The 14,997-nt window shown below is 41.2% G+C and overlaps 1 protein-coding gene across 1 annotated transcript in view; it reads left to right on the top strand.

The window, feature by feature from the left end:
• Positions 1 to 14,997, top strand: part of TANGO6 (transport and golgi organization 6 homolog) — a 237,730-nt gene that overhangs the window by 44,828 nt on the left and 177,905 nt on the right. The window contains exons 6-7 of the mRNA XM_008070045.2: positions 1,890 to 2,052; positions 7,242 to 7,324. Of these exons, the coding sequence (XP_008068236.2) occupies positions 1,890 to 2,052; positions 7,242 to 7,324 (246 nt within the window). The remainder of the gene's footprint in view (positions 1 to 1,889; positions 2,053 to 7,241; positions 7,325 to 14,997) is intronic.

The following is a 14,997-nucleotide window of genomic DNA, read 5'->3' as shown; positions in this document are numbered from 1 at the left end:
TGAGTTGGAGTCTCACTCTGTCACCCAGAATGGAGTGCACAGACCGCTCCTGGCCACCGCAGCCTTGACCTGCTGGGCTCCGGCGATACTTCTGTCTCAGCCTTCCAAGTAGCTGGAACTACAGGTGCACGCTACCACGCCCGGCTAATTTTTTGATTTATTGTGGTCATGAGGTCTTGTCAAGTTGCCCATGCGGGTCTCGATCCCACGGGCTCAGGCAGTCCACTTACCTCGGCCTCCCAAAGTGCTGGGATTACAGGCTGAGCCACCGAGCCCGGCCCAATATAATACTTCTTTAGAAATGTGTGACAGTATGACTGTATGAGAAAGTTTCAGCAGTATACAACATTGAGTACTAAGTGTGGTCTGAATTTAAAAAGAAAAGATAATTATATAGAAAATATATTGGAAAAAATACACCAAAAATGTTTTATTGATTTTGGAAGATTTTCTTTTTGTGTGTGTTTGTGTTGGAGTCTCACTCTGTCTCCCAAGCTGGAGTGCAGTGACATACTCATGGCCACAGCAGCCTCTGCCTGCTGGGCTCAGGTGATCCTTCTGCCTCAGCCTTCTAAGCTGCTGAAACTACAGGTCTGTGGACTTGACCTACAGACTCAGGTGATCCTTCTGTCTCAGGCTTCTAAATAGCTGGAACTATAGACACTCACCACCATGTCTGGCTAATTTTTTGATTTTTATTGTAGAGATGAGGTTTCTCCAAGTTGCCCAGGTTGTTCTCAAACCTGTGGGATCAGGCAATCCTCTCACCTCTGCCTCCCGAAGTGCTGGGATTACAGGCGTGAGCCACAGTGCCCAGCCTTTTTTTTTTTTGAGTTGGAGTCTCACACTGTCACCCATGCTGGAGTACAGTGACATACTCATGGCCACAGCAGCCTCTGCCTGCTGGGCTCAGGTGATCCTTCTGCCTCAGCCTTCTAAGCTGCTGAAACTACAGGTGTGCACCACCACATTCAGCTAATTTAAAAAATCTTAAAAATTTTTTTTAAATTTGTTTTTTATTTTAATTACGTAGGGTACAATTCAAAGTTAGTTATACAAATGTTCATTATGCAGGTACCCTTGTTGATGAGGTATGCTCCCTCTTCCCCTTGCAGTTTACCACTACTCCCAGTCCTGCCCCTTCAGCTAATTTTTTGATGTATTGTAGAGACGAGGACTCGCCAAGTTGCCCAGGCTGGTCTCAAACCTGTGAGCTCAGACAGTCCTCTCGCCTCTGCCTCCCAAAGTGCTGGGATTATAGGCATGAGTCACCATACCTGGCTAGATTTTAGTTTTCTTCTTAAAACTTTGCTTTCCAGTTGTCTATAATGAGTATTTATGTATTTTACAAATTTGATAAAATTACTTAATAAAACACTCCCTCTTCAACTGTCCTACCATTTGATACTGAATTGTTACATTTAAAAAGCAATTCTGATTAGGTGTGGTGACTCATGCCTATAATCTCAGCACCTTGGGAGGCCGAGGTGGGAGGATTGCTTGAGCCCAGAAGTTTGAGATCAATCTGGACAACCTAGTAAGACCTTGTCTCTACAAAAAATTTAAAAAGTAGGTGGGCATGTGGGTACGTGCTTGGTGTCCCAACAGTTTGGAAGACTGAGAAGGGAGTATCGCTTGAGCCCAGGAGATTGGGGCTGTGGTGAGCTGTAATTATGCCACTATACTGTGGCCTGGGAGACAGAGTGAGACCTTTACTCAAAAAAAAAAAAAAGAAAGAAAGAAAAGAAGAAAAAAACAGTTCTATTGAATTTGTGTTATTTCAGTGAGTTTATTTCTTGGCTTAAATAAATTAATGCTTTTTCTTTTTAGTTAATGTCATGTTCCTTGCAAAAAGCATGGTATTTACGTCATGTAATTTTTCTTTTTAGATCCTGGATTTATTTCACTTTCAAGATAAATTGACAGCACGACAGTTTCAGAGAGTTGCCACTACTACCTTTATAACTATGTCAAGAGAACACCCACAATTGGCAGCAAAGTATTTGCTGCAGCCAATGTTAGCGCCTTTGCATCGGTGTTTGAATACAGCAGGTAAAGGATTAAATCTGGTGGTTGGGTACGCCGCTCAAGGACCTTCCTCAGTATTTCAGATTTAAGTGACTTAAGTCTGTGGTGTTATTATTAAAATTTAAACCTCCACATGTTCAGCTATTATTTGTGGTATTTCAGTTTGTCTAGTTTTCCCTTTTTCTCCCCAACTTTTTATTTTGGAACATTTATTTCACAAGAGTCCCAAGAAGAGTGCAACATCTATACTTTACCTAGATTGACCAATTCTTTACATGTTGGTCACATTCATTTTATATTTCTATACACATAAACATATTCTTTTTGAAGCTTTTGAAAGTAAGTACAGTCCGGACACTGTGGCTCACGCCTATAATCCCAGCACTTTGGGAGGCTGAGGTGAGAGGATTGCTTGAGCCCACAGGTTCAAGACTAGCCTGGGCAACTTGGTGAGACCTCATTTTACAATAAATTAAAAAAAAAACTTAGCCTGCCATGGTGACACATGTCTGTAGTTCCAGCTATTTGGATGGCTGAGTCAGAAGAATCGCCTGAGCCCAGCAGGTCAAGGCTGCGGTGGTGTGAGCGTGCCACTGCACTCCAGCCTGGGTGACAAGAGTGAGACTCTAACTCAAAAAAAAAAGAAAGTACAGACATCATGACACTTTACCCCTAAATACTTCAGCATGTGTCTCTAAAGAAAGATGTTAATCTCCTACATAAACATGATGCAATGATCACACTCGGGAAATTTACCATTGACATAATATACTGTCATCTAATATACAAATAGTATTCAAATTTCTCTAATTATCCCAATAATTTCTTTTATAGCTGTTTTTAAAAAAAAAATCTAGAATCCAGTCAAGAATCATGCATTACAATTACTTATGTCTTTTTAGTCTCTTTTAATGTAGATTAGTTCCCTAGTCTTTTGTTTGTTTTGCTTGAAGACAGTTTTGAAAAGCCCAGGTTATAAAATGTTCCTCAATGTATTTGTTTAATTGTTTTCTCATTGTTAGATCCAGGTTAAACAATTTGGCAGGAATACTACATAGGTGTTTTTTTTCTCTCAGTATATCACATCAAGGAGCACATGTTATCAATTAATCCAGTTACTAGTAATGTTAAATTTGATCATTTGATTATGGTAGTAGCAGCCAGATTCATTAAAAATATTCACCATAGCCAGGCTCGGTGGCTCAGCCTGTAATCCCATGCCTTTGGGAGGCTGAGGTGAGTGGATTGCCTGAGCCCGCAGGCTCCAGACCCGCCTGGGCAACTTGGTGAGACCTCATCTCTACAATAAATCCAAAATTAGCCGGGCGTGGTAGTGCGCACCTGTAGTTCCAGCTACTTGGAAAGCTGAGGCAGAAGGATTGCCGGAGCCCAGCAGGTCAAGGCTGTGGTGGCTGGGAGTGGCTACTGCACTCCAGTCTGGGCGACAGAGTGAGACTCCAACTCAAAAAAAAATAAAAAATAAAAAAATTCACCATAAAAATACCACCTGGGCGCGGTGGCTCACACCTGTAATCCCAGCACTTTGGAAGGCTGAGGTAAGAGGGTTGCTTGAGCCCAGGGGTTTGAGACCATCCAGGGCAAATTGGTGAAATCTTGTTTCTATGATAAATCAAAAAATTAGCTGTGTATGATGGCGCATACCTGTAGTTCCAGCTACTTGAAAGGCTGAGGTCGAAGGATCACCTCAGCCCAACAGATCTAGGCGGTGGTGGCCATGAATGTGCCACTGCACTCCAGCCTGGGCAGCAGACTCAAGAAATAAATAAATAAACAATACCTTTCCTCCTTGATTAATTAAATGAAATTAATTAATTAAAAAGTATACTATGGGGTGATAATCTGAGACTATGTGACTATCTTGTTTTTCAATGATCTTTCATACTGTAGTTTAGTATCCATTGATGTTTCTTGCTTAAAAATGGTTTTATATTTCTTTTATTCTTTCTTCTTTGTGAGTTGGTATTTTTCTGTAATAGAAAAGCTTTCCTTTCTCTCTGCCTCATCCTTAAAAAAACTATTTAAGTATCAGTATAGATTCCTTTTTTATTCAGTATGTTAACAAACATTTCTGTCATTCATTTTGATGCTCAAATGTCCCCAGATTTGACCAGTGGGTTTAGTTGTCTTAATGTCTTAAAAGATTGACATTTATATCGCTTCCATCAGTGTGTTTTCATGCTTCATTCAGTTTAATGCTGGGATATAGACTGTTATTTCAGCATTATTAGTGAGTAAAAAAAATCCTTTGTAGATAGTAGTTTATAAGGTTAAAAGGTTGAAATGAAATTTATATTATGGTTAAACCAAGTGTAGTTCTGTGTACACTTTATATAGAAGTCATTTGTAGTCTAAATGTTTCTGGGGTGTGTATAGGATGAGATGGGTAAGGTGTCTGGGGAGGGAAAAAGTCTAATTCCTGCGTAGAGTAAAAGTTGAGCTTGAATCTTGGTAAGTGAAATTTGTGATTATTCAGATATGATAAGCGTGATATTTGAGTAAATAAAATTTCTTAACTGGGCTCTGTGGCTCAGCCTGTAATCCTGCGCTTTGGGAGGCTGAGCTGAGTGGATTGCCTGAGCCCGCGGGTTCGAGACTCGCATGGGCAACTTCGTGAGACCTCATCTCTACAATAAATCAAAAAAATTAGCCGGGCATGATAGCGTGCGCCTGTAGTTCCAGCTACTTGGAAGGCTGAGGCGGAAGGATTGCCGGAGCCCAGCAGGTTGAGACTGCGGTGGCCGGGAGCGGCCACTGCACTCCAGTCTGGGCGACAGAGTGAGACTCCAACTCAAAAAACAAAAAACCAAAAACAAAACAAAACAAAAATAAATAAATAAATAAATTTTAAAAAATTTCTTTCTTTTTTTTTTGGGGTTGGAGTCTCACTCTGATGCTCAGACTGGAGTGCAGTGGCCACTCCTGGCCACCGCAGCCTCGACCTGCTGAGCTCTGGCAATCCTTCCGCCTCAGCTTTCCAAGTAGCTGGAACCACAGGCGCGTGCTACCACACCCGGCTAATTTTTTTTTTTTATTTAGTGTAGAGATGAGGTCTCACCAAGCTGCCCAAGGGGTGTCTCGAACCTGCGGGCTCAGGCAATCCACTCACCTCAGCCTCCCAAAGCACAGGATTACAGGCTGAGCCATGGAGCCCGGCTTAAATAAAATTTCTTATACACTCGATGGAAATCTAGTTTAAAATCAGCATATTTTTCAAAACAAGAAGTTTATTTCTGTTGGCCCTCAGTGTTAGAGTCTAGCAATTCTTTGTCTTTCCCTGTAAATTCACGGGGTACAAATGTAATTTTATTATTTGAATAGATTACATAATGGTGAAGTCAGACCTTTTAGGATATCCGTCACCCAAATAATGTACATTTGTACCCATTAGGTAGTTTCTCCTTATCCACCCCCTTTCACTCCTTCACTCCTTCAGGAATCCATTGTCTATCATTCCACATTCTATGACCATGTGTATACATTATTTAGTTCCCACTTATAAGTAAAAACACGCAGTATTTGTCTTTCTGTGTCTGACTCGTTTCACTTAAGACAGTGGCCTCCAGTTCCTTCCATGCTGCTGCAAACACACAATGTATTCTTTTTTATGGCTGAATAGTATTCCATTATACTCTGTGATATATACAGATCACATTTTCTTTCTTTTTTTTTTTTTTTGAGTTGGAGTCTCACTCTGTCGCCCAGACTGGAGTGCAGTGGCCGCTCCCGGCCACCTCAGCCTCGACCTGCTAGGCTCCGGCGATCCTTCCGCCTCAGCCTCCCGAGTAGCCGGAATTACAGGCGCTACCACGCCCAGCTAATTTTTTGATTTATTGTAGAGATGAGGTCTCGCCTGCCCAGGCGGGTCTCGAACCCGCGGGCTCAGGCAATCCACTCACCTCAGCCTCCCAAAGGCGCGGGATTACAGGCTGAGCCACCAAGCCCGGCCAGATCACATTTTCTATAACCAATCATTCATTGATGAACACATAGGTTGATTGCATATCTTTGCTATTGTGAATAGTGCTGCAATAAACATACAGGTGCAGGTATGAGGGTAGCAATTCTTATATGTCTAATTTCATGTATTAAGACTATGTTATCCAGGTGTGGTGGCATATACTTGTAATTCAAGCTACTTGGGAGGCTGAGGTGGGAGAATCATTTGAACCCAGGAGTTGAAGGTTACATTAAGCTATGATTATGCCACTGTACTCCAGCCTGGGTGATAGAGCAAGACCTTGTCTCTATTAAAAAAAAAGAAAACAAAAAGCCTTTTTATTTATTTTTATTTTTATTTAATTTTATTTATTTATTTTTTTGAGTCGGAGTCTCACTCTGTCACCCAGACTGGAGTGCAGTGGCCGATCCCGGCCACCGTAGCTTCGACCTGCTGGGCTCTAGTGATCCTTCTGCCTCAGCCTTCCGAGTAGCCGGCATTATAGGCATGCACTACCATGCCTGGCTGATTTTTGATTTATTGTAGAGATGAGGTCTCGCTGCCCAGGCGGGTCTCGAACCCGTGGGCTCAGGCAATCCACTCACCTCAGCGTCCCAAAGGCACGGGATTACAGGCTGAGCCACCGAGCCCAGCCAAAAAGCCTTTTAAAAGGGAAATATTCAAACACATGTCTACAGAGATAGTATAATGAACTCCTATGTACCTGTCACCTAGATGCAGTTATAAACTCTCTACTATTTTCATTTTATCTGATCCCAAATTTTTCATTCAATAAATTTAAAATTAAAATTCTAAGTGATGTGACATAGGTTAATAGATTTTTTCCTTTCTTAGTGATACATAAAGTGATAATGCATCTTTATAATCAGTGGCATTGTAGATTCTTCAAAATGTTATGTATGAATGGTATATTGTTCAATGGTAACCGTGTCAATTTTCTGACTATAGCTGTTACTTACCGAACCATTTTTCTTTTCTTTTCTTTTCTTTTTGGAGACAGGGTGTCACTCCGTTGCCCAGGCTGGTGTTCAATGCCATGATCATAGCTTGCTGCAGCCTCAAACTCCTGGTCTCAAATGATTCTCTTACTTCAGCCTCACAAGTAGCTGGGACTACGGGCACATGTCACTGTGCCCGGCCCCAAACCATTTTTCTAGTAAAACTTTCTTCCTTAGGTTTAGTGTCTTATCATTGACGGGATGCTAAATATGGGTAATTTTTTTTTCCCCTCTAGAAATTCCAGAGTGTGACATGGTACCAGGCACCATTTTGGTGACAGAAGAAGAACTTAGTAGATGTATTGATGATGTGTTTAAGGTTGGTAATTTGAATCACTAATGTTTTTAGCTAATATTTGCACTTAGTCTTTTAAAATAATTTTGCATTTTATTGGTACTTCAGGAACTAGAATGACTAATGTTAAACTCCAAGTTGTCAAAATCTTTTCACTTTGAAAATTGGAAACAATAAGCTGATTTTTTAATTTAAAAAAATGATATCTTTTGAAACCCTATTAATTTCATTATTTACTCTGAATGTTGAAGCAGTTTAGATTCTCTAGCTGGCATATACCACTTATGAAAGCATATATTTTGAGGAAATTGACAGAGACATTTTCAGTATGATAGGCTTCCTAAAAGTGTATGATAACATTGAGTCTACTCTATAATTTTCTATAACATCATAAGGATATAAATCTGAATAAATAAATCCTGTAAATGACTACCTAAATATATGATGAAAATGAAAAATAAAAATTTAAATTGTATATTCTCTGATTACAATCTTATAAATATGTGTGATATAGACATTTTTAGAAAAAAATGAAATCCATTGTGTTAGGGCCAGATAGAGTTGTAGTACATCTTTTTTTTTTTTCCGAGTTGGAGTCTCACACTGTTGCCCAGGCTGGAATGCAGTGGCACGCTCATGGCCACTGCAGTCTCGACCTGTTGGGCTCAGGCAATCCTTCTGCTTCAGCCTTCCAAGTAGCTACATCACTACACCTGGCTAATTTTTTGATTTATTGTAGAGACGAGGTCTTGCCAAGTTGCCCAGGCTGGTCTCAAAACCCTGAGCTCAGGTAGTCTTCTCGCCTCAGCCTCCTAAAGTGCTGGGATTACAGGCTTGAGCCACCTTGCCTGGTCATTAAATCTTTTTTTAAAAAGTTGATTTTAATGAATTTACTGTAGAATGGAAGGGCTTAATAAAAAATAAAGATAAATACATAAATTTATAATAATACTTTACTATTGAAAATATATACATTAGTAAAAAGCTTTCAAAATTATATTCTATGTAAAATGGTACAGATGACTTGAAAAACAGTTTGACAGTTCCTCCAAAAATTAAGTGTGGAGTTACATGTACCAGCAATTCTACTTCTAGGTATATGCCCAATGGAAATGAAAACATGTTCACGCAAAAAACATGTATCTGTGTGTTCATAGCAGAACTTTTTTTTTTTAGTCTGGAATATAGTGACATATTCATGGCCAGTCCAGACTGGAATGCAGTGACATATTCATGGCCACCGCGGCCTCAATCTGCTGGGCTCAGGCGATCCTTCTGCCTCAGCCTTCCAAGTAGCTGGAACCACAGACATGTACCACCATGTTTTTTTTTTTTAATTGTAGAGACAAATTCTCACTAAGTTGCCAGGTTCGTCTTGAACTCCTGGGCTCAGATAGTCCTCTCACCTCTGCCTCCCAAAGTACTGAGATCACAGGCATGAGCTACTGGACCTGGCCCAGAATTATTTATAATAACCAATATGTGGAAACTACTCAAATGTCTATCAACTGATGAATGGATAAACAACTGTATTGGTTGGGGTCAGTGGCTCAGCCTGTAATCCTGCGCTTTGGGAGGCCAAGGCGAGTGGATTGCCTGAGCCCGCGGGTTCGAGACCCGCCTGGGCACCTTGGCGAGACCTCGTCTCCACAATAAATCAAGAAAAATTAGCCGGGTGTGGTAGTTCTGGCTACTTGGGAGACTAAGGCGGAAGGATCGCCGGAGCCCAGCAGGGCGAGGCTGCGGTGGCCGGGAGCGGCCACTGCACTCCAGTCTGGGTGAAAGAGTGAGACTCCAACTCAAACAAAACAAAACAAAACAAACAAACAAAACACACAACTGTATTATATATTCATATAATAGAGTATTTTCCAGCCATAAAAAAGGAATTTTTAAGTATGGATATATGCTACAATATGAATGAACATTAAAAATCTATGTGAAGCGAGAAAAACCATACACAAACATCTGCATGTTACATAATTCAGTTTATATGAAATGTCTAGATAGGCAAATTCATAGAGAAAGTTTATTAGCGGTTGCCAAGACTGGGAGTGGGGATGGGGTGTTAGGAATGACAGCTAATGAGTATAGAGTTTCTTTTCTTTTCTTTTTTTTTTGAGTCACAGTCTCACCTAGGCTGGAGTATAGTGGCATGATCAGGCTGCCATAGCCTGGACCTGCTGGGCTCAGGCATTCCTTTTTTTTTTTGAGTCCCAATCTCACTCTGTCATCCAGGCTGGAGTTCAGTGGCACACTCACGGCCACTGCAGCCTCGCCCTGGTTGGGCTCAGGCGATCCTTCTGCCTCAGCCTTCCAAGTAGCTGAAACTACAGGCACATGCCACCATGCCCAGATAATTTTTTGATTCGTTGTAGAGGCGAGGTCTTGCCCAGGTTGGTCTTGAACCCCTGGGCTGAGGCAGTTCTCTCATCTTCACCTCCTAAAGTGCTGGGATTGTAGGCATGAGTCCCTGAACTCAGGCAATCCTCTTGCCTCTGCCTCTTCTGGGATTATAGGCATGAGCCACCATGCCTGGCCTTTTTCAAAATTTTAATTTGCTGCCATAGAAAATAAATGAGAAATGTGGAATATAAATTTTATTACTGAGACATAATTTGCATGCCATAAAATTCACTCTCTTAAAATGTAAAAGTAGCTGGGCTTGGTGGCTCAGCCTATAATCCCGCGCCTTTGGGAGGCTGAGGTGAGTGGATTGCCTGAGCCCGCGGGTTCGAGACCTGCCTGGGCAGGCAAGATCTCATCTCTACAATAAATCAAAAAATTAGCCGAGCGTGGTAGCGCACGCCTGTAATTCCGGCTACTCGGAAGGCTGAGGCGGAAGGATCGCCGGAGCCCGGCAGGTCAAGGCTGTGGTGGCCGGGAGCAGCCACTGCACGCCAGTCTGGGTGACAGAGTGAGACTCCAACTCAAAAAAAAAAGTAAAAGTTAGCTAGGCATAGTGGCTCATGCCTACAATCCCAGCACTTTGGGTGAGACCTCATTTCTACAATAAATTTTAAAAATTAGCTAGGTGTGTGGGGGCGTGCACCTGTGATTCCAACTATTTGGAAGACTGAGGCAGAAGGATCACCTAAGTCCAGCAGATTGAGGCTGCAGTGGTCATGAGTGTGCCACTGTACTCTAGCCTAGGTGACAGAGTGAGACTACGGGTCAAAAAAATTTTTGGGGGGGAATAAATTTTCAAAGCTTAGTTTTTTAATGAAGTGGTTCAACATAAAAAAATATGAAAAGTAAAACATTTATGGCCGGGCTTGGTGGCTCAGCCTGTAATCCTAGTACTTTGGGAGGCCGAGGCAGGCGAGTGGATTGCCTGAGCCCACGGGTTTGAGATTAGCTCGGGCAACTTGGCGAGACCTCGTCTCTAAAAAAACTTTAAAAAAATAAAAGTTTATACACCCACCACTCAACTTAGAATTTAAACATTACCAATTAAGTTTAAATCTACTATGTACCTGTACCATGGTCACACCTTCCTTGCTTCCCACCAAAGGGAACCACTAACTTGAGTTTGTATTTATTCATTTGTATTATTTATTTGTATTTATTATCTCTTAAGCTATTTGTAGTGTAGTGCATGATTTTCAATTTTATTTAGTTGGCATTGTAATATATGTAACTCTCATTCATTCATCTTCACTGCTAGATGTTATTCCTCTGTATGCCAGTACTACCATTTGCTTGCTGTTCTACTGATAGACATTTGAGTTGTTTCCAGGGAATCTTTGCCAATCCTTTGGGGTACATTGTCATTTTAATTAGCATTTATCTGATTACTGATGAGTTTAAACATCTTTTTGTGTTTTGTTTCATTCTTAATTTCTCTTCTGTAAATTGCCTGATATTTTGCCTGTTTAAATATTGGGTTATTTGCCTCTAAACATTTTTAGTGTAAGTCTTTTATGTATATATAACTTGTTTATGGGAGGTGGGAGGTTGTTCTTTATATACCATTAAATCATCTTTTTAAAATATACAGTGATTTTTAGCAAATTTACAGATTTGTGAAACCATCACCACACTACAGTGTCAGAACATTTTCTTCATCCGAAAAAGATCCCTGTACCATTTATAATTGCTCCCTACCCTACCCCTAGCATCAGGCAACCACTAATCTTCTCTCGCTTCTATGGATTTGTTTTTCTGTGTATACTTCATAGATGGAAATCATGTAGAATGTGTTCTTTTGTGTCTGGCTTTGGTCACTTAACATTTTTCTGAAGTTCATCTAGGTTATTGCATATATGAGTATTTTGTTCCTTTTTATTGCTAAATAGTATTCTATTATATGAATATACTACCTTTGGTTATCTGTTGATGGACATTTGGATATAGAATAAATCTTTTAAACTGCTTTTTGAGATATAATTTACGTACCATACAATTCACCACTTAAAGTGTATAAATCAATGGCTTTTATGTATATTCATAGGTTTGTACAGTTGTCATCACAATCAATTTTAGAACATTTCATTACTCAAAAAGAAACCTAGCCGGGTGTGGTGGCTCATACCTATAATCCCAGCACTTTGGGAGGTGGAGGCAAGAGGATTGCCTGAGCCCAGGGGTTCAAGGCCAACCTAGCCAACTTAGCAAAACCTCACTCTATAATAAATAGTAAAAAAAATTAGTCAGGCATGGTGGCACATGCCTGTGGTTCCAGCTACTTGGAAGACTGAGGCAGAAGGATCACCTGAGCCCAGCAAGTTGAGGCTGTGGTGGCTGTGAGTATGCTACTGCATTCCAGCCTGGGTGATACAGTGAGACTCTGACTTACACACACAAAAAAGAAGCCTCCAATACAACTTAGCCATCACTCCTGAACCCCCTTCCCCTTGGTAGCCACCAGTCTACTTCCTGTCTTTATTTGCCTTTTCTGGACATTTCACATAAATAGAATTATATGGTTTGTGGTCTTTTGTGATTGGCTTATTTAACTTAGAATGTGATTTTCAAGTCTCATCCATATTGTAGCATGAAGCCACATTTCATTCCTTTTCATTGCCAAATAGTATTTTGTTGTTTTGACAAACCACATTTTGGGCCAGGAGTGATGGCTCACGCCTGTAATCCCAGCACTGTGGGAGACAAAACCGGGCAGATCACTTGAGGCTAGGAGTTCAAGGTGAAACATACTACATTTTCTTTGTTTTTATTTTTTTTTCCTGAGTCAGGGTCTCACTTTATCACCCAGGCTGGAGTGTAGTGGCATGCTCATGGCCACTGCAGCCTCAACCTGCTGGGCTCAGAGGAATCCTTCCACCTTAGCCTTCCAAGTAACTGGAAGCACAGGTGCATGCCACCACGCCCAACTAATTTTTTGGTTTATTGTAGAGATGAGGTCTCGCCAAGTTACCCAGGCTGTTCTCCAATCCCTGGGCTCAGGTAGTCTTGTCTCTGCCTCCCAAAGTGCTGGGATTACAGGTGTGAGCCACTGTGCTGGACTCACATTTTCTTATTCATTAATTATTCAGTGGGCATTTAGGTTGTTTCCACATTTTGGCTATTATGAGTCGTGCTGCTGTGGACATTCATGTATAAGTTATTGTATTTTTGTTTTCATTTGTCTTGGGTATATACTTAGAAATAGAATTGCTAGGTCATATGGTAACTCTATTTGAGGTACTTCTAGACTGTTTCCCAAAGTGGTTGCACCATTTTACATTTCCACCAGCAGTGTATGAGGGCATACAGTGAATCTGAAAGTCATATTATTCTTTCAGCTAAGAAGGCAGATGGTTTTGTTTTGTTTTAAGATTTCTGTATGATGTTAATAAATTCATAGATATAAAATGCAAACTCATTCTCCATAGCACTCACTTTATTTCTGAAGTAAAATGTTTACTATGTTTTAATTTCACTATTTAAAAAAAAATGGAGTCTGCTGGGTGCAGTGGCTTATGCCTGTAATCCCAGCACTTTGGGAGGCTGAGGTGGGAGGGTTGCTTGAGCCCAGAAGTTGGAGACAAGACTACGCAACATGGTAAGACTTCATCTCTACAAAAAAAAAAAAAAAAAGTCAGGTATGGTGGCATGTGCCTGTAGTCCCAGTTCCTCGGAAGGCTGAAGTGTAAGGGTCACCTGAACCCAAGAGGCTGAGGGTACAGTGAGCTGTGATTGTGCCACTGAGCTCTAACCTGCTCAACAGAGTGAGACCCTGACTAAAAAAATTTTAAAAATGGAGTCTACGCTTTACAGGTGACTTGGCACGCAGATATGGAATTAAATTGCTCATCGATAAAACATTACATGGTAACTATGTGGCTATAATTGAAGGGTGCAGGAAGCGACCAGAGGGGCGGCTCCCAGAATGGCGCCGAGCATGGTGAGGACACACCAGATAACAAAGGCCTTAGGTCCTGGCTTCTGTGTGCACAATTCCCCACGTGCGCGTGAAGTTCAAACCGGCAAGCCTCCAATCCTTAGCCAGTTTTGTTATGCGTCCAATAGGACTATAACACGGCGTCGGCCCCACCCTGCTCCCTTGCCGCTCCTCCAATAAGAACCTAGCACAGCCCCTTCCGGCCCCTGTCAGGCTAGTAAATACAGCCCTCTCTTTGCATATCTCTCTCTCTGTCGCTCTTTCCCTCTCTGCAGCTCTCTCCCCGCCTCTCTCCCATTTCCTCTCTCTCTCTCTCTCCACAGACCCTTTCCCTTTTTCCCTTGTAACCGCCACTTTAATAAATCTCTTGGCCTGAAGTGGGCGAGGAGTCGTTACTGGCGCTGAACTTCTTTCAATAATGGTGTTGCTATTTTCTAATATGTCATTTATAGACTCCTGAAAAGATGGACCTTTATCCTGTTCTATATTGGTAGGCAAAGACTTTTCAGATTATGGAAAAATAAATTATTAGAGCAGTATAGAAAGTAAATGTTCTAAATGAGAGAACATTGCCCCACTAACTTTCAGAAAGATCACATCCCATCTAAGGAATAGCATAATGAAAAACTGTTAAATGGCTGGGTGTGGAAGTAAGAAAGGCTTGAGTGTAATGTCAGGGCAGGGGTAGGACTAATTGTGTCTAAACTTTGGTTGCAAACCCCTCAGTATTCTTGGAAGTCAATAAACTTTCTCAAGAGTTTAAAAAAAAAAAAAAAGGAAAACAATATCTTCTGGAAGAGGAGTTATCCTCTAAAAAAACAGAGAGAGAGATCTGGAAATAGCAAATCCTGCCATTTCTGCTATTCTGGGCCCTAAAAAGGGTGAGAGGAACCTCTCATTGTTCAGTGAACAGTTTGGTGAATTTAAAACCTCCTAGAAAGGCAAGCAAACCATTAGTTTGCCGTAGACACTTGATTATGCACCAAGGATCGGGATTGTCGTGAAACCAGTAGGAGTGGAAAGAGTAATTATTCTCTTTTCAAGGTTTTGGCAGCCCAGCTGCAGTCAGAAAACAGGAAATGTGTATGTTTGGGGGCAATGGTAAACACTGTGAAATTAGCCACAAAGGATGTGTTGTATTAATTAACTCTCTGCTAATACTAAATTATAGAGTATGGTTCAAAGGCAGGAAATAAGGAAACTATCTGGGATGGGTGAATTGATCCAGCAGTGGCCTGGGTAACAAGGGGGTGTTAACTTTTAGAGAAGCATTTGGAGACATTTCTAGCCTTGTTCTCTCTCTCTCTCTTTCTCTCTCTCTCTCTCTCTCTCTCTCTCTCCCCCCCCCCCCCCC

The sequence above is a fragment of the Carlito syrichta genome, unplaced genomic scaffold (assembly GCF_000164805.1).
Source record: "Carlito syrichta isolate Samal-C Ts95f unplaced genomic scaffold, Tarsius_syrichta-2.0.1 Scaffold312739, whole genome shotgun sequence".
Lineage (NCBI taxonomy): Eukaryota > Metazoa > Chordata > Mammalia > Primates > Tarsiidae > Carlito > Carlito syrichta.
Note: the sequence above shows the minus strand (reverse complement) of the source record. Positions and strands in the feature narration are given on the sequence as shown.